This window comes from Populus alba, chromosome 7 (genome assembly GCF_005239225.2).
Source record: "Populus alba chromosome 7, ASM523922v2, whole genome shotgun sequence".
Taxonomy (NCBI): domain Eukaryota; kingdom Viridiplantae; phylum Streptophyta; class Magnoliopsida; order Malpighiales; family Salicaceae; genus Populus; species Populus alba.
In genome coordinates, this window is record NC_133290.1 from 8,065,658 (window position 1) to 8,084,786 (window position 19,129).

At 33.2% G+C, this 19,129-nt stretch overlaps 1 protein-coding gene across 1 annotated transcript; it reads right to left on the minus strand.

Moving 5' to 3' along the window:
- Positions 1–2,893: 2,893 nt before the first annotated feature.
- Positions 2,894–18,265, minus strand: LOC118030553 (butanoate--CoA ligase AAE1). Its single transcript, XM_035034704.2, has 2 exons — positions 18,004–18,265; positions 2,894–4,445 (listed from the first exon to the last, which is right to left on the minus strand). The coding sequence occupies exons 1-2, from the start codon at positions 18,202–18,204 to the stop codon at positions 2,991–2,993; spliced, it is 1,656 nt and encodes a 551-aa protein (XP_034890595.1). The 5' UTR covers positions 18,205–18,265; the 3' UTR covers positions 2,894–2,990.
- Positions 18,266–19,129: the final 864 nt, after the last annotated feature.

Consider the following 19,129-nt stretch of genomic DNA (forward strand, 5'->3'; position numbering starts at 1 on the left):
TCTTAAATGCATGCCTATCACATAAATGAAAGGATTGATTGACGAGTTTAAGTACTGAAATTGAAAGGACAAAGAGAGGGCCAAACTTAGAAAAAAAATGCTGGTTCAGTCCAAACTGGAATACTGTTTGATAATTGGGTCATAACTGGAGTTGTAGATCTTGGATTTAGGTCTGCTTTAAATGGATAGAAAGGTAAGACATAGGCCTACAACTTTCATGTGGAGTCCAAGATTTAAAAAGACTGTTTTCAAATATAAATTATAGCAACAACGGAGAAGTTTGAATCTATCCTGCAGCCCAGACACTGTTCAGTGTTCAGCCCATATCTCGAGTTTTAGAAATCCAAATGACCGCAATTTTTTTTCCCTGAAAAGATAAGACAATTTGCTAGAACTTTCATGAGTACAAGTGGTTTAATTCTGATGTTAGCAATAACGTTTTGTTCAGATAAGAAGATAAAGATTTTTACCAAGTCAAGAGTTGGTCACCCACTCAGCAATTAGTCATCAAATCAATAGATCCAAATTTTGGCCTATAAAAGGAGGCATTTGCCATGCATTTAGAAGCTTGGTTGTTTAGATCAAGAACTTGCTCTTGTTCTCTCTCTTTATATTTTTTTGTAATTCTTAAGTTTTGCTTTCATTAATATCTTGTTTATGCCTTTCATTTCCTTTTCTTTACTTATATAACTTGTTTCTTATTTATGTTCTCATTTTGTTTATTTATTTTTCTCTTCTTCATTATGTTTAGCTAAATTTATTATGTCAAGGTGAAAAGGTTACACTAATGGTGTAAGAATAAGTATAGTATAAACTCAATATGGACCTTAATGTTTAATATTAACATGTCTTATCTTTCTATCTTACTAATTCTTAATACCTTGCTTGTTAAATGGTTAATCTAGATTTGTGTTGTATAACACTTGGTATAACAAATTCTTGGCACTCTCATAGCTTAACTGTATGGTATAACTAGCACCTGTGCTATAAAGGAACTTGATTCATTGTTAACATAAGTTAGCATCATGAATTCCTAACAATATTTAAAAGTTTGATGTTACTTAAACAAGATAATTAATATGATCATGTTAACAATTTATAATGAGCTATTAATGACAAATCATTCGATTGAAACTTTCTTTGTGTGTGGTTTCTAGTTGAATAATAAGAGTTTCTACTATACTTGTTTAAAATACCATTAGTCGATCCTTTAACCTTGACATTTGTTTTTATCATTGTTTAATCCTTACATTAATCTTCCATCTCAAAGTTCTCATTAACTTCTTTATTATTGTTGTTGTTGTTGTTTATAATTTATACAATTAACCTCCCTGTGGTTCAACCCCGGTTTTGCCGGGTTATTTATTACTTCGACACTCTTACTCTTCGGAGAAGACATCAATCTTTTGATCTTGTCACTCACATTTCAAAGTCCTTTTAAATTCTTTGTTTTATTATATATATTATTTGTAATTTATATAGTTAACCTCCTTATGGTTCGATCCCAGTCTTGTCAGGTTATTTATTACTTCGACACTCCTGCACTTGGGATAAGATATCAATATTTTGATTGTGTCACTGTTCCACTCGTGGGGTGTCCTTGTCCTGACAAATGTCCGATCTTGGTTGCACAACCTAAAGCATCAATGGCCATAAATCCGTACGTTCGTATTTAGTAATCACTCAACTCATCACCATGCATCTTTCAAGCATACACATGTTTATATTCAACTGTTCCACATAGTACAATCACACCAAGCAATCATTTCAATCACTAGACCGATACAGATACATAAATCTGCTGTAGAAATTAGTTAGCAAAAAAATAGTTTGCTAGTAATGTAGATTCGTCAACATATTGATTCGCTGGAGCATATAAGCGTCAGCGAATTGATTCACTGTTGACACCACAATTCAACAGCGGAAACTGATTTACTGTAAACAATACAATTTGGTAGTGAAAACTATGTCGCTATAGATAACACAATTCGATAATGAAAACTGAGTTGCTGTAGACAACACAATTCAACAGTGAAAATTAACTCACTGCAAACACCACAATTCGGCAAAGCTATGAGAACTGCCTCGCTGCAGACAACACAATTTGGCAGCAAAAATTGAGTTGCTGTGGACAACACAATTTTAGCAATGAAAATTAAGTCGCTACAGACAACACAATTTGGTAACGAATATTAACTTGCTACAGATACCATAATTTGACAGTACAGCGAGAACTAACTCGCTGTAGACAACACAATTCAGCAGCGAAAACTAATTCACTACTGACAACACAATTCGTTAGTGAAAATTGACTCACTGCAAATTGTGTGATTTAGAAATGGACAACCAAGTTGTGTTACTGCAGATTCAAAAATTGGATGGCCAAACTGCATCACTGCTGATTCAGAAATCAACAACAATAAACTATGTCACTATTGATTCAAAAATTGACAGTGATGATGGGGTCAATTCTTGACTTTACCTGCTATTTTATTTTTGGTGTTTACAGTAACATTAAAATTATCAAGACATGGTTTTTGGTTTTTTTTATTAAAACTTGTTTTTTAGAATACGATGATTATTTATTTAAAAAATGTTCTGCTATTAAATTTTTTTTTTTGTCAAAATAGGAAAGAAATGAATGAATAATGAACAAGAGTTTGAATGTATTTAAATAATTAGAATTTTTATGAATATTTATTTTAATTGTCTTGAATATTTATTTAAAAAAATGTTGTTAATAAAAAGCATAAAAATATATAAATAATAAAAGAGAATTTTGATAAAAGAAATATATTTTTTTCAAAATTCAAATCATTGAAGTTTTTAAATGAATATTTATTTGACTTGTTATAAGATTAAATAAAAATATATATTATCTGGCGCCCGAGCATACTAAAAAGTACAAATACTAAATATAAAAGCATGTTGTTGATATGTTCTACAGAATTTAATTTGCTGCTCCTGTCATGCCAACAAACTATATACTTTCAACAATTGGAAAGGCTGGTGCTGCAATTGACCTTCTCCCTTATAGCAAATTTTTGCACCTTTCCAGAGAAATTGACTGGTAAATCCCCAAAAACAATAGACTTTGGAATCATATGGTCTGGCAATCGATTACCACAGAAGTTAGTAATCTCTTCAGCAGTAGCACCAAAACCTTCCTTCACTTTAACAAGTGCACACGGCACCTCATTCAAAAGAGCATCAGGTTGTCCAACAACAGCAGCCTCTGAAACCTTTGGATGACTTAACAGCACTGCCTCCACCTCCAGTGTGCTTATAGCCTCTCCCCCTGAAATGATGATATCCTTACCTCGGTCCTTCATTTGTATGTAACCATTCTGATGCCTAACTCCAAGGTCCCCTGTGTGATACCATCCACCCCTAAAAGCTTCTTGAGTAACTTGTGAATTCTTGAGGTACCCTGACATCAAAATGTTGCTTCTAAACATGACTTCACCAATGGTTTTCCCATCATATGGTACGCTCTTCATGGTGTTTGGATCCTTTACATCAACCCCTTCAAGTAAGAGGTTGTGCAGTCCCTCGCGGTTTCTAATTTTTTCTTGTTCATTTTCGAAGGTAGAATCCAATTCAGGTTTCCATGGCCTAACGATTGCTGGACCGAGGGCTTCCGTCATGCCGTAACCATGATACACATTAAACCCCAATCCTTCGACCTTGGTGAGAATCTCTGAATATGGGAATGGACCGGCTATGATAACATTGACATTGAATGGAAGTGGATTTTGGTTACCAGCTGGTGCATTTGCAATGGTGTTCAAAATAGCTGGTGGACCGCAGAAGTGAGTTACCTTGTGAAGTGATATTGAATCAAATATGACTTCTGCTGAGACATTTCTAAGGCAGATGTTTGTAGCACCAAGAGCAGCCATTGCCCAAGTAAGGCACCATCCATTGCATCGAAACATGTCCACTGTCCATAGAAACACTGGCATTTGTCTCATGTCAAATCTGAATATCTCTGCCAAAGAATTGAGGTAGGCAGCTCTATGACTGTATATCACTCCTTTAGGTTTCCCGGTGGAACCTGAAGTATAATTTACTGAAATTGGATCACATTCTTTGTTCGGTCGAATTATCGTAAAATCATCTCTCCCCATTTCTAGAAGACCATTGTAATCCAGGTCACATGATATGTTTTTGCAGTCCATTGAAGAAGTTGATTTGTCACACTCGGGGATTCCCACGAGGTGGGGTGGCTTGACACTTTTTAGAGAGAGTAGGTCCAGTGCCTTGAGTGCAACATCATTGAACTGGTAATCCACAAAAATGAGTTTGGCGTTCAATTGCTCTAATGTCAATGCCAATGTGGATGCGTCTAACCTGGTATTAAGCGCACAAAGAACTGCCCCAGCCATTGGAACACCAAAATGCAGTTCGTAAAGTGCTGGAACATTAGGGGCCAAAGCTACAACCTGGCCATGGAAGACAACTATTAGAAATGGCAAGATTTCAATTTCATTGTGGCAGCATGTAAGATCCAGTGATCCGTTAGATTAGTTTTTTTCCCCTTGGAAAGTCACCCCTCCATACGTTAGGCCACCAGTTCCTTGACAATATGGAATCTTACATGCATTTACTAAAAAAAAACATGACGTTTGACTTAATTAAAAGGGCAGCTCAAGTAGCTATTTCATGCATTTGAGTTTGTTAAAATGGTTGAAACCTTGACAGAGAGGTGGCACTTCAAAAATAAAAGTAGAAGGATCAAAATAAAATTTTTTTAACGGTTAGAGACTACGTTTTCGTTGGTCAAAGGATCAGGACAGGTTGGAACCAATTAACCATAATTAATCAATGTTAGAAAAGGGGTGCAACGTTGTGCTTGGTAGATGGTAGCTTTTGCTTCTTCTATTCTAACTGTATAGAATATGCCTTTCGGATTTCTGTTGGAATGGGTTAATTGAATCTTAAATCGTTGGACAAAATATATGCACTAAGCAAGCAGATAGTGAATTGAGAAATGACTTAATATACAGTCCAACCTTTGTTTTTAAAAGTTGTCATGATGGGGTTGGCATCTGTTAAGGTAACAAAAGATTAGATGCGATGCAATTTCAATGCAAGAAAATTACACTTGCACATGATAGCTCTTGTTGGAAGTCACAAGCGGACTTTGTGTCATAAGTCAATGGAACCACTATCCTCCTAGTAGACATTATTATTATTATTATTACTACAACATTGTTAGGCGCTATACCTTGGGTTAAATTAATTTTTTTTTTTTTAACATAAAAAATATTAAAAAATTGTTATCATATTTTCTATAAACACCTCGCTTCAAACTAGTAAATTAGTGCAAGAAATTGTAAATTTTTTATTGAAAAATGATAGATTAGAGAAAAAGTTATGTATCAAAATAAACATGTACAAGTGATTAATTTCAATTTCAGATGAGAAAAAGAAATATATCAGTACATGAAATATTAAATAATAATAAATCATGTAAGTTTCTCGATCGGCTAAAATAATTATTTGAAAGAGAAAATCTTATAAATTTAAGTGATATTATTTGGAGAATAAAAGGAAGTTTCGAATAAATTAATGTAGGTCTCTTTTGCGTGGAAAATGTTGATTTACAGAATAAACTCATGCACAAAAGTGCGAATGGAACTAAAAGTGGTAAAGACTCTAAGAAATTTTTATAATAGTTATAAACAAGAATAAATGAATTAGTCTAAGACCCACGATGATTTAAGTAAATTATACAATATGCAAAATTCAGATTTTTGGTGAAAAATTATCGACTGTTTAATTTTACAATTTTGAGTGTATCTCTTAATCTGAATTTTGAATCGAGCTATAATTTTACGAGAGGTATTCATACATATTGATTTACTAAGGTTACAATTTCAAGACAATTAGAGCTTGGGAAGGTCCTAAATATCAAATTTTAGTGGTTAGTGCATAAAACAATGGAAGTTTAAGTTGGGGCCATGTTGTAATTATGGAAAGTTTGGGGCAAGAGTATAATAAATAAAGTGAGAGCATTTAAATTGTGAATGGCTTCTACTAGATTCTACTAGAAACCATTCATGGTCAGCCACTTTATTTAAGAAAAAAGGGCAAAGTTTTGTTGATTTTTACTTGATTTCCACGTAATTCATCCATTTAAACACTAGATAAGAGTGAGTAAAGGATCAAAATAGAGTTTTAAAGGAATTTGAACTAATAATTGAAGACTTGAAGTTTTGGAGAGTATAAAGGGACGGGCCGGGAGGAAACAATTAGAGGAAGAAGAAAACTTGTTTTGAACATCTTTTTCCTTCAAATTTCTTGTGTTTAAGAGGTGAGAAATTTTGATTCAATCTTGGTTTGAGTTTATCTTGTGAAATGATACATTTTAGTTGAAAAATGCATGATGGAAATTTGATGATTGAAAGATTGTTTATTGATGAAATTGTGTATGAATAATATTTATAAGCATGATAAATGATTTGGTAATGGTTCAATTGAAAGAATTGAAGAAGAAAAATTGTGTCCCATAATTGATTTGGGATGAGTTTCGACCAAAAAGAAAAATCAAGGGGAGTTGGGATTTTGATGAAATTGTTATGAAGATTGCATAAAATTGTGTTTGTATGCGTAGTTAATAAATGAAACAAGATGTAAACATTACTAATTAAAAAGGGAAGAACCCATTGTTTGTCTATCAAGTCTTGTTCACATGAAATAGTTGTAATTGTCTCAATTCATGAAGAATTTATGTTTGAATGTATGAAGTGAACATTTTAAAATTAATTGTACACGTATTGAAAAGGAAATCCATCCTTACCTTACCATGGATAGAGGTTTCAATCAACTCTACTTAAAGGGCTTAGAATTGTTGGTTTAATTGACTTGTGACATTATGTAAAGTTGTGTTGATGTTAAAGAACATTGCATAAATATGGTCGCCTTGAATGGGAAAATTTTCATAAAAATATGTGGTTATGCATCCAACTAACTAGAACCTTGCTGGACAATTTTATTGATTGACTTCCAGTTAAAGTTTGAAATAATAAATTATAGAATTTAAAATATTTTTCTTCATGAAAGTTGTAGTTAAAGATGTTAACTTTCAAATGGGATTAATCTTATTTAATTTTTAGTTATAGAACTCCAGATATGGATTAAAAACTAAAGAAAGGTCATGCTGGATTTTTGTTGGATAGTTTCATCAATTAACTTGTCACTGAAGTTTGAATTGGTAAATGATAGAATTTAAAATATATTTCTCATGAAAGATATAGTTAAGGATATTAAATTTCAAATGGGATTGACCTCATTTTATTTGGAGTTGTATAACCTTGGATATGGGTTAAAAACTGAAGAAAGTTCAAACTAAACCTTGCTAGATAAATTATGAATGTCACAAAAGGGTGTTAAAGGCAAAACTAGGTTTCCTTCCTTCACAAAAATTATAGCGTTGTATCTTAAATTTATAAAGAAAAAATCCATGCCCAAAATCAAAATCTGAAACTTTGGTCATGATTAAAATAAGAAATAGTGTTCTTAAAGTAAAACTTGAATGGTAGAAATTATAAGAACGAAACTTGAGTATACTAGAGTATACATGTGTGTGTGTAGGAATTGTAGGAAGTTTCTTTTGTTAATTAGATCATGATTATAGGTTGAAGAGTTGTAATGAGATTTCAATACACGTTAAATTTTAAATGATGATCAAGTTGAAAGAAATCAACATAGATTATATTATATGGAATGACTATTGAATGAAAAATGATATTGTAAAATTATTGATATAGGAGAGCTTGCAAAAATTGTACAATAATAAAGAGATACATTAGGAGCACGTATAACAGGTAGGTGTTCTTCACATCTATTAACTAACGAGATTTGTAGAATTATATAATTACGCATTCTTTGGATATATAATGTCAATTCTTGAATGAGAAATAGATGATAAAAAAAGATAATTTATTCATACTAGCCAAAAGGTTAGTGGCATCTTTGTTTAGATAACCAGGATAGTTTGTTAGTTTAGTTGATTCAAAGGGAACTAAAAGTATTAGTAAGGGATTAACCCTCATTGACTTATTTATTTAATTAAACATGCTTTTGTAATTGTTACATTTACAATGGTTATTTGATTATATTGTGTATGGTTATTATTAAATGAAGGCATAAGCCCTCAATACAGAAATTAGTATGCATTGTAATTAAATGCATAGGTGAAAAACATTTAGTAAATTATGAAGGGTGATTGAACATAATGGAGGTAAAACTTTAATAATTGACTTTGACAGAAACAACGAAAATTGCCATGTTATGGAATTAGTTACCTGGTTATGAGATTAGTACCTATTGATAGGCTATGTTGAGAAACTAGTTACCCAATAATGAGGCTAGCATCTGGTAATGACCTATGTTGAGGAAATAGTTACCCGGTAATGGGCCTAATGCCCAATAATAGGCTATGTTGAGAAACTAGTTACACAATGATGGGGCTAGTGCCTAGTAATGAGATATGTTGATAAAATAGTTACTTGATAATAAGGCTAGTACTTGGTGATAGGCCATGTTGAGGAACTAGTTATCCAGCAAAGGGGCTAGTGTCCGGTGATGGTATTAGTTTAATATGTCTTGTAGTCATCGATTGGTTACACATGCCATTATTATATTCATGAAAATACATATTTATTATTAATAAAGGCTTATATCTTTAATATTCATATAATATTATATATATTAATCTAATATTTGATTTAAGAATCTAGAGTAAAAATAAAGTTTATGGGACAAAAATACTTTGCAAAGAAAATTATAAAATTGTTGTAATTATGAGATTCTTATTGCATCAAAGTATTGTTCATAAGATACTCTCTTAAATACTAAATATTTATTAGAGCCATAGAGACTGATACATATTATGTTATTTCCTTTATGAAAGGAAGTAATTGTTCTAATAAGCTAAGGTACAAGAGATATCTAGAACTAATATGTTGGTGCTTGTTATAAAACATGTACACTAAACTAACCCACATGAAAATTCCATATGAATAGATCACTTACGTCTATATAAAGACTTACGTGATGGTTGTGTAAGTGATCCTTAGACTTAAGATCACTAAGTTATATTATGTATAAAATGTTATGCTTTGATCTTATTACAAGTTATCTTGATTGAGGTAATGAAGTGGCATACATTGGATATAACATGAACTATATAAAGGTACTTGAGTGATCAAGAGATGATTCATCACTTTAGGTAAATTACAAAAAATGTTTCATCTATTCTCAAATAGTATTGACTACGAAATCCTTGGCCAATGTAGAATGAGATTTGAAAAGAGTTTCAAATCTTATTCAAATTATTAATGACTATTATGTAGAGAACAAACATGATTTAATATGACAACCATACTTATGCTTTTATGTTAAATCAAACATTATTGATGAAAATATATTAATTACACTGAGAAACCGGTCACTAAAAAGTTAAGTCAAACCACTAATGACTTTTTTAATATTTAAGGCATCATGATAAGTTGTTGGATGATGCATCTGATCTTCAACATAAATCAATAAATTGTTGAATAGATAATATATTAAATTATTTAATTTATCTAATTCTATTGAATTATAATTATAATTTATATTTGGTATTTTGCGATGTCTTCGTGGTATGGTCTTTCAGAGTCTTTTACTCTCACCTACCTCTTTCTTGCAGCTGTGTGCATACTCTAATATTGATCATGATAGTGATCCTATAGATTGCAAGTTTGTTACTAGTTTATGTATCTTTCTAAGTGATTCTCTTATTTCTTGGAAGAGCAAGAAACAATATATTGTTTCTCATTCTTCAACTAAAGTAGAATATCATGCTATGACATCTACTACCAAAGAAATTGTTTGGTTATGTTTGTTAATTACTGATATGAGAGTTTTTCTTTCTCATCCTACTCCTATGTATTGTGAGAACTAGAGTTCTATTCAGATTGCTTAAAACTCGGTTTTTCATGAATGAGCTAAGCACATTGAGATTGATTATCATCTTACTCGTCATTATCCCAAGCATGACACCATTACTCTGCCTTTTGTTTCTTCTTCTTTGCAGATTGTAGACTTCTTTACCAAGTCCCATTCCATTTCTTGTTTTTGTTTTCTAGTCGGCAAACTCTCGATGCTTGTAGCTATCGTATTGTGAGTTTGGAGGGAGATGTTAAGAAATATATATATTTATTTTGTTTTATTTATTAAGGGTAGAATAATATTTTCAGTTTAGTTTATATATAATCTCTTTGTATTTAGGTTAAAGCTACACTTCAGAATATTGTGATTAATGAAAACCCTAACTCTTTCTCTCTTATGTTTGTATTTATTTTTTGTTAATTTGGATTATTTTAACAAAAATTACTTGTGTGATAATGATATTGGAATTTTATGAAAAGTTTTTTTTATAGGAAATGACAGGACAATATTTAGATAGAGTTTTTGAATAAGAGAAACCCTATCGAAATCTCATTAAGTTAGAAAAGTTTTCATTTAGAATAATAAATCAAGATAAAGTGTAAGCCTTCAATCCTTTTGGAAAAGAGTCAGAAATAGTATGAAGAATAATAGCATGACTTATATAAAAAGCAATTGAAATGATGAAACCTAGTGATGATGAGTATGGATTACAAGAGATTAAAGTAGGCAAATAATCACATAAAAGTTAAAATAGCTAATAACATGAACATGAGTATTTGATTAGAATAATTTGAAAATTTTGGAAGATGAAAGGGTATAAATATGTTTGTTAAAAAAAGGTGACATAATTTAAATGTATTTTAAATTCAAATAATGGTGTGAACTAGATATGGTTGTGATACACACATATAATCGTCTGAAGTAGATGTTTTTGAAGAAACAAATTGTGGCATGGATTAAATGTGTTGTGAATAAAAACTTCCTTAATGTGATTGCGTAAGTTTTATAAGCACCATGATGAAAAAAAAGTTTATCAAGGATTCAAAGAAATGTACTAAATTGGAATTTGGCATAGGTTGATGTATTTACCAAAAAATTAACTGAATTGGTTGTGCTTATAACATATGTGTGTGTGTGTTTAACATGTATTTATTACAATATATTCTAATGTTATAAAAAATAAACTATTTTTAGAATTATCACTGACTCGAACAGAACAATAGATCGTACCTAACATTTTTTTGGTTAGGTGATGATGATGTAATTTTAAATATGTTGACTACCTTTTGTAATGTAATTTTGAGAATAACTTATATATGAATAATATCAATACTAAGGATGTTCATAACTTAATTTTTAAACTTCTTTCATTGGGTTTGAAATATGACATTTAAACCTACTCTAGTTCTATGAAATTATTATTGTATGTATTTAGTTCATAATATTCATATTTTGAAATTGTATATGAAGTATGAAATGAAAAAATATGGAAGGATATATGATTCTATTCTTGATTGATGATGTAACCAGTAAGGTCCAAAGAACTTGGATACCGTTGAGATGGTGAAATAAATGTATATGCAGGAGTCGATGATGTAGGAATGGTCTGTATTAAAGGTACACTCTATTGAAATTCTAGTAGAGCCTTAAATGATATGAAGGTTGGAAACATGATACTAATATGTAAAAAATAAATAAAATTTTTTACCATATTTTCCTTAGTTTAAAGCTCAAGGAAGTTTGGCATCTAAAGAGCTTAATTGTAATGAGAATGGTTGTTTAGCATCTGCTTTACATATTGCTGATTGTAATATGAATGAAACTGTGACATCAAATGTGCCCAATGCTGGTTGTTATGAAGATGAAAATCCTACCTCTCCTCTTGTTTTGAAGAGTTTACGAGCAGACATGGTGCCGAAGGAAGGGGCTGCATGTACTTCTTTAAATCAAAGTTTAACCATCTGTAATACAATTGCTTATGCAACCATGAACTCTGTTAGTCATGAGGTAAATGTTGATATTGGAGCTATGGGAGGTGATACAGGTAAGGAAGACAATGATAAGGAGTCGACGTCACTGATCCCAACAAGTCCGCAAAGTCTGATTTCTTGTGACGGGGAAACTTTTATTAATCAGTTAGCTAGCAAGGCTAGAGACTCTCTAGAGAAAAAGAAAACGGGTTCTCCAGGCTTTTCAAAGAAGAGTAAGAAATCTGGCTCCTCGAGGGGGGGCAAGTCAAGGTAATCAGTGTGTTGCTGTTTGGTACTCCTCTCTATTTCCCTATGATTATTGGATGTTAGAATGTTAGAGGTTTGAATGATCCCATAAAGCATTCAGAATTGCGTCAGCTCATCCATCAAGAGAGGATGGTTTTTTTTGGTTTGGTTGAAACTCGGGTTAGAGACAGGAATAAAGATAATGTTTCGCAACTTCTTTTGCGTAATTGGTCATTCTTGTATAATTATGATTTCTCTTGTCGTGGTTGTATTTGGGTTTGTTGGAATGCTGATTTGGTGAAGGTGGATGTTCTGGGAATGTCAGACCAGGCTATTCATGTTTCTGTCATGATATTAGCTACCAATATATGTTTTAATACTTCAATCATTTACAGAGACAATAATACATCCTTATGTGAGGCTTTATGGTCTGATATTGTGAGTCGTAGTAATGGATGGGAGTCAGCCCCATGGATTCTTATGGGCGACTTTAATGCTATCCGCAACCAGTCAGAGAGGTTAAGAGGGTCTTCTACGTGGGCTGGTCATATGGACAGATTGGAAACATGTATACATGAAGCGAAAGTGGATGATCTTCGGTATTCAGGTATGCATTATACTTGGACGAACCAATGTCCTGAGAATATGATTATGCGGAAACTAGATAGAGTGTTTGTGAATGAGAAGTGGAATATGCACTTCCCATTGTTGGAAGCGAGATTCTTGCCTGCTGGTATGTCAGATCATTCTCCCATGGTGGTAAAAGTCACTGGCAATGTTCAGAACATAAAAAAACCATTCAGATTCTTCGATATGTGGATGGATCATGACGAGTTCATGCCCTTGGTGAAGAAAGTATGGGATCAACATTTAGGAGGTTGTCCAATGTATCAACTGTGTTGCAAACTAAGGAAGCTAAAGCAGGAACTTAACATTTCAATAAGACTCACTTCTCTAATATTTCTGATAGAGTCAAAGATGCAAAAGATCACATGGATAAGGCTCAACAAGCTCTGCATACAGCGCCTGAGAATCCAACTTTGCGTATGCGAGAAAGAGATGCTGTTCGTAACTATGCTTCTACTGTCAGGGTGGAAGAGAGTTTTTTTCAAACAAAAGGCAAGGATACAATGGCTTAGCTTGGGGGATTAGAATATTAGCTACTTTCACAAATCAGTAAATGGTAGACATAATAGAAATAAGCTTCTTTCGGTTACAAGAGAGGATGGAGAAGTCGCTGAAGGACAAGAGGCAGTCAAATCAGAAGTAATTGCATACTTCCAGCGTGTATTGGGAGTGAAACAGATGCCTAGGGTCCTGAACGAGGAAGTGATGCAATCGGCAATTAATTACAAACTGTCTTCAACTCAACAGCATGTACTAGCACAAGATGTAACAAGAGAGGAGATTAAGCATGCTATGTTTAGTTTTAAAAACAACAAAGCTCTTGGTCTGGATGGCTTTCTTCAAAAGAATGTGGCACATAGTGGGGGAAGATGTAATCAACGCTGTTAGCTCCTTCTTTCAGACTCGTAGAATGCTTAAAGAAATGAATGCTACATCCATTTCCCTTATCCCTAAAGTTGCTAATCCTACGAGGTTGACAGATTTTCGTCCTATATCTTGCTGCAATACAGTATACAAATGCATCACGAAGATTCTAGTTGGGAGAATGAAAGTTGTTTTACCATCCTTAGTAGGTCCGTATTAGACAGCTTTTGTCTCTGGACGGAGAATCAGCGACAATATTCTTTTGTCTTAGGAACTAATGAAAGGCTATCATAAAACTATGGGTCCTGCTCGTTGTGCTATGAAAGTAGACCTAATGAAGGCTTATGACTCGGTTCCGTGGGATTTCGTTGATGCTACGTTAATAAAAATGGGATTCCCTAGAACAGTCATTGATTGGATCATGGTTTGTGTTACATCATGTCAATTCTCAATCAACGTCAACGGTGAACTTGCAGGTTACTTCCAAAGGGGGAGAGGGCTGAGACAAGGTGATCCATTATCTCCATATTTGTTTGTCCTATGCGTGGAAATCCTGTCAGGGCTGTTTTACAGTATGAGTGCCAACCAAAACTTCAAGTTCCACTGGAGATGCAAGAAGGACATAATTTCTCATCTTTGCTTTGTCGACGACTTAATGATATTCAGCAAAGGGGATGTACATTCAATTCGTATGATAAAAAATGTACTCACAGAGTTTCAAGTTCTATCAGGTCTATATCCAAATCCAAACAAAAGTGACATCTTTTTGAGCGGTCCGTTAGGTGCTGAGAGGGAACAGATTATCAGTATTCTTGGGTTTAGAAAGGGGGAGCTTCCAATGAAATATTTGGAAGTGCCTCTTATCTCGTCCAGACTAAAGGCTGTTAATTGTAAGGGCCTCGTGGATCGAATTACCGCTAAAGTACGACATTGGACCTGTAGAACACTCTCTTTTGCAGGGCGAGTACAATTGATTAACTCAGTCTTATTCTCCATCCAGGTCTATTGGGCATCTCTATTCCTATTACCTGGGGAAGTAGTGAAAAATGTTGAGCAAATTATGAGATCCTTTCTTTGGTTAGGTTCAGATATGAGCACTACTAGGGCTAAAGTGGCTTGGGATCAGGTATGTCTTCCAAAAAAAGAGGGGGGGCTAGGCATAAAAAGGATAGCAGAATGGAACAAGATTGCCTTGTTGAAACATATTTGGAACTTGTGCAATGACTTAGATGGCTCAATCTGGTCTACTTGGATCAGATCCAATCTCTTGCGAGGTAGGAATTTCTGGACAATCAAGACGCCAAAAAGCTGCTCTTGGGCTTGGGGAAAGATTCTAAAGCTCAGATCCTTAACATGGCCGAAGATGAAGCACATCATCGGAGATGGAATGACAACCTCTCTATGGTTTGATAATTGGCATCCTCACAGCCCGCTCGCTGATACTTACGGTGAAAGATTCATCTATGATTCATGTATGGAACACAACGCGAGAGTGAACGTGCTGATTAATAACTTAGAATGAAGAATTCCTATCACTCATGCTATTGGCTGACACCCCATTATAGAAGCTATTCCTTCCACATCTACTCCTAAGGGGCAAAAGGATGAGATTGTTTGGTTGGATTCGCCAAATCAGAGTTTCTCGGTCAATGTAGCTTGGGAACAACTAAGAATTCATCATCAAATGGTTGATTGGCATGACATCGTGTGGTTCAAGAATGTTGTCCCAAGAAATGCATTTCTTCTTTGGGTGGCTATCCAACGAAAACTCTCAACGCAGGATAGACTTCATCGGTTTGGTATTCATGGTCCTAATAGGTGCTCACTCTGTCTCCGCAGTAATGAAGATCACAACCACTTGTTCTTTGAATGCTCCTTTACGAAAGCATTATGGTGGAATGTTTGTGACAGATGCGACATTCCAAGAATGACAAAAAGCTTGGATGAATGGATTCGATTGGCCACTATCTCTTGGCATGGCAAAATTTTCATCAACTTTTCTCGTAAACTGGGTTTCGCAGCTATAGTGTATTGTATTTGGTAAGAATGGAACGCAAGGATCTTTGCAGATGTGTCTAAAGCTTCGAATTTGGTTTTTGATCAAATCGAATGTATCATTCGCGATAAGCTTGTTTTGATGAGGAATGTTTAACAAACAGATGAAAACATAAGGATCCAAAGACTTTGGAGGGTCAATAACATGGACTCTTAATTTGATGTTTAGCTGGTTGTTTTTCTACCCCTAGCATATCTAATTGGTCTAAGTTTTTGTTTTGTTATGTGGCTAGCCTGTAGCCATTTGTTGGTTTTTGTTTTTGTCCACATTGTAAATCTTGGGTATGCCCATTATATTCTTTGTATCATTTTCTTTTAATACATAAGTCAGCTTACAAAAAAAAAAGTTTATAACGACAAGAAAAGAAGGAGTGTTAAGTTTTGTAGTAAAAAAAATTAAATCATTTGTGAATTGACTAGATGTGACTTGTTTAACTTGACGAGTTTAAAAAGAACGATTAGAAAAATCATATTTTGACTCAACAAAATTTTAAACAACCCTTTTTGTTAAAAAAATATGGAGACGAAAACATATTGGATTGATCCAAGTCAGCTTGGGTTAATTTGTCAAATTTACGACCTAAGTCATGAGATCATGATAACCCCCATATAAAGCAAATCAAAGTAATTTATGAAGTTTAGATCTCAATCAATATAATGTTGAATGGTAGAATTGAAAAAAAATTAAAAAAAAATAACCCGAGTCAAGCTGAGCTAACATGTCAAATCCACAACCTGAGTCATAGAACCAAAATATTCCTTAAAAAGTAAATAAAAGAAAATTATAAAGCTCAATTTCATAATCAACACAATGTTAAAGTATGAAATTAAAAAAAAATCAATTAAAAAAATAACAAAAACATACATGAGTTAACCCACTAAACACATGATTTGGGTCATAAAACTGAAATAACCTCATAGGAAACAAACTAAAAAAACCTATGACAACCGAGGTTATCCTACCAAACTCGTGACTCAGGTCATGAGACTAAATAACACCATATAAAACAAATGAAAACAAATTATGAAACATAATTTCCGATCAATCTATTATTGGAAAATGAAATCTAAATTTTTTTATTTAAAAAAAGCACAATAAAACGACCCTAGTCAATTCAGGTTAACCGGTAAAATTTGTAATCAAGATAACAAGACTAAGATAATCAAATATAAAGTTAATTGAGAAAACGATAAAACTTAATTTCTAATCAACTAATGTTGAACGAGAAAATAAAAAATAAAAGAGCCAATTATAAAGAAGAAGAAAAAAATCCAAATCAATCAGGTTAATCTACTAAACTTATAACATAGGTCATGAAACTAGAATAATCAATAAAAAATAATCTACAATAAATTATGAAGATCAATCATAAACCAAAAGATAAAGAATAAAAGAAAAAAAAAACGAAGGCGAAGTAAAAAAATTTTTTTTTATGAGGTAGTATATAATAAAAACACCATCTCTTTTAGAGTTTCATTAATTATTATTATTATTAGCATGAATGAATTAACATATGATTTTTATAATTAATTAATTAATGTGTATGTATCGATAGATTGGATTTTTCAATATCTCTATTTTATTCTAATTATAAATTTAGGTGTTTATATTTTATTTATGAGGTTTTTATATTTATATTGATATCAATTATTATTTATTATTCAACATTAAATAAAATAATAATATATAGTTGAAGTGTGAGATATATATATATATATATATATATCTTTTAATCTATTTGATTTGCGTTAAAATATTATCATTCCTTGTTAATGAACCATAACAGCTTGTCAATAAAAATATAGAATTAATAAGGACAGAAAAATACAGTTGGCTTCATAATGGAATGATATATATATATATATATATAGTTATTTTGCTTAATAAATAACAGATCGGATATATAAACTGGACTTGAAAGTAGCTGAAACCTAACTCAATATCTATAATCACTCCCTGGAACTGAAGGAATTGATTAGATCAGTTTTTTTAATATTAGTTATAGAAATTAAAAAGAAGAAACATTATTAATGAATTCAGGAAGAAATAAAATACATAGCAACAAAAACTGGATTTATCATTTAATTAGGCCAAGGTTCAAAAGAACAAAAAAGGAGAACAACGAAGATTGCTTCAAACACACAATATGGGAAGACTAAAGAAGTTTAATGGCTTCTCAAATTCACTTGCATCACGTAATTCATTTGGTTGGACTTTGGGACTTGACATAAGCTCATTTAACAAGAAATATTTTCGACAAGAATGCATATATAACAAAGTGTGGAGAGCCAAACTTACAACATCTCCAGGGAAAATCTTCAGCTGGACCAAAGCAGAAGCGAGCTTGAGACATCTCGCAAATGTATCTTTCCATGAAAATCTAACATAACTGCCATACACAATTGATGTTTTATCTCCGTAAACAGTAGCTGCTCTCTCCAGGAAACTTATTGGTGACAAAGGCACGTAATTTGCAGGGCAAAGAACTAGGCCCTCCATTCTCACGTCTCTCAGGGGATATTCATTGAATTTGAAAGAAGTGAACGCTTGTAAATACAGAGATAATGCCTATTGCGTCATGAGTCGGCCCATAACCGCCTTTTTATTTGGACAAAAATGCTCCTTGACTATTGAGGCAATGACAAGTAGGGCACGACTCTAGATTTGTGGTCACCCCGTGATGTCGCGTGATTCTTCATTTTTAATAGGTCGTGCTTGGTTGACCAATGACTATAACATGGTTGATATATATAGTAAGAAGTTTTCAATCTACTCACATTTCCTTCCTTAATTAGGTTAGATTTACCCTCTCTTCATTAGGATTATCATATTACTATTACTTATCAATATATTTTAAATTATTTTTTTTTCTAGTATTCATGTTCAACAAAAGGATCAAAGGTAGGGTGATGACCTAATGTAAGATCCCACATCGGAAGCGAGTGTCCAGAGCCAAGGCCTTATAAGTGCATGTTCACCTTGACTAGTAAGATGTGTTTTGGGATCATGCGTGACTGGTTAGAACAAAACTGTGAAGGGGACCTGGGTGGAAGCTCTGATTTTGGTGGACTGGGAGGCCCAAAGCAGACAATATCTTACTAGTGAGGTGGGGTGTTACATTTGGTATCAAAGCCGAGAACGGCTCGTCTTAAGGTGGGGGCAGTGTAAGATCCCACATCGGAAGCGAGCGTCGAGAGCTAGGGTCTTATAAGTGCATGCTCACCTTGACTAGTAAGATGCGTTTTGGGGTCATGCGTGACTGCCAAGAACAAAACTGTGAGGGGGAGCTAGGTGGAAGCCTTGGATTTGGGTGGACTGGGAGGTCTAAAGTGGACAATATCTTGCTAGTGAGGTGGGGTGTTACACCTAACATCCTTGAGCTCAGCTACGATCTAAGTCTAAACATGTATGGGTTTGGTTAGTG

Coding starts and splice junctions, on each gene's coding strand:
- LOC118030553 (XM_035034704.2), bottom strand. CDS start 18,204: ATGGAGGGCCTAGTTCTTTGCCCTGCAAATTACGTGCCTTTGTCACCA. Junction 4,446..18,003: donor AGATTTTCCCTGGAGATGTT/GTAAGTTTGGCT, acceptor TTCCATGGCCAG/GTTGTAGCTTTGGCCCCTAA.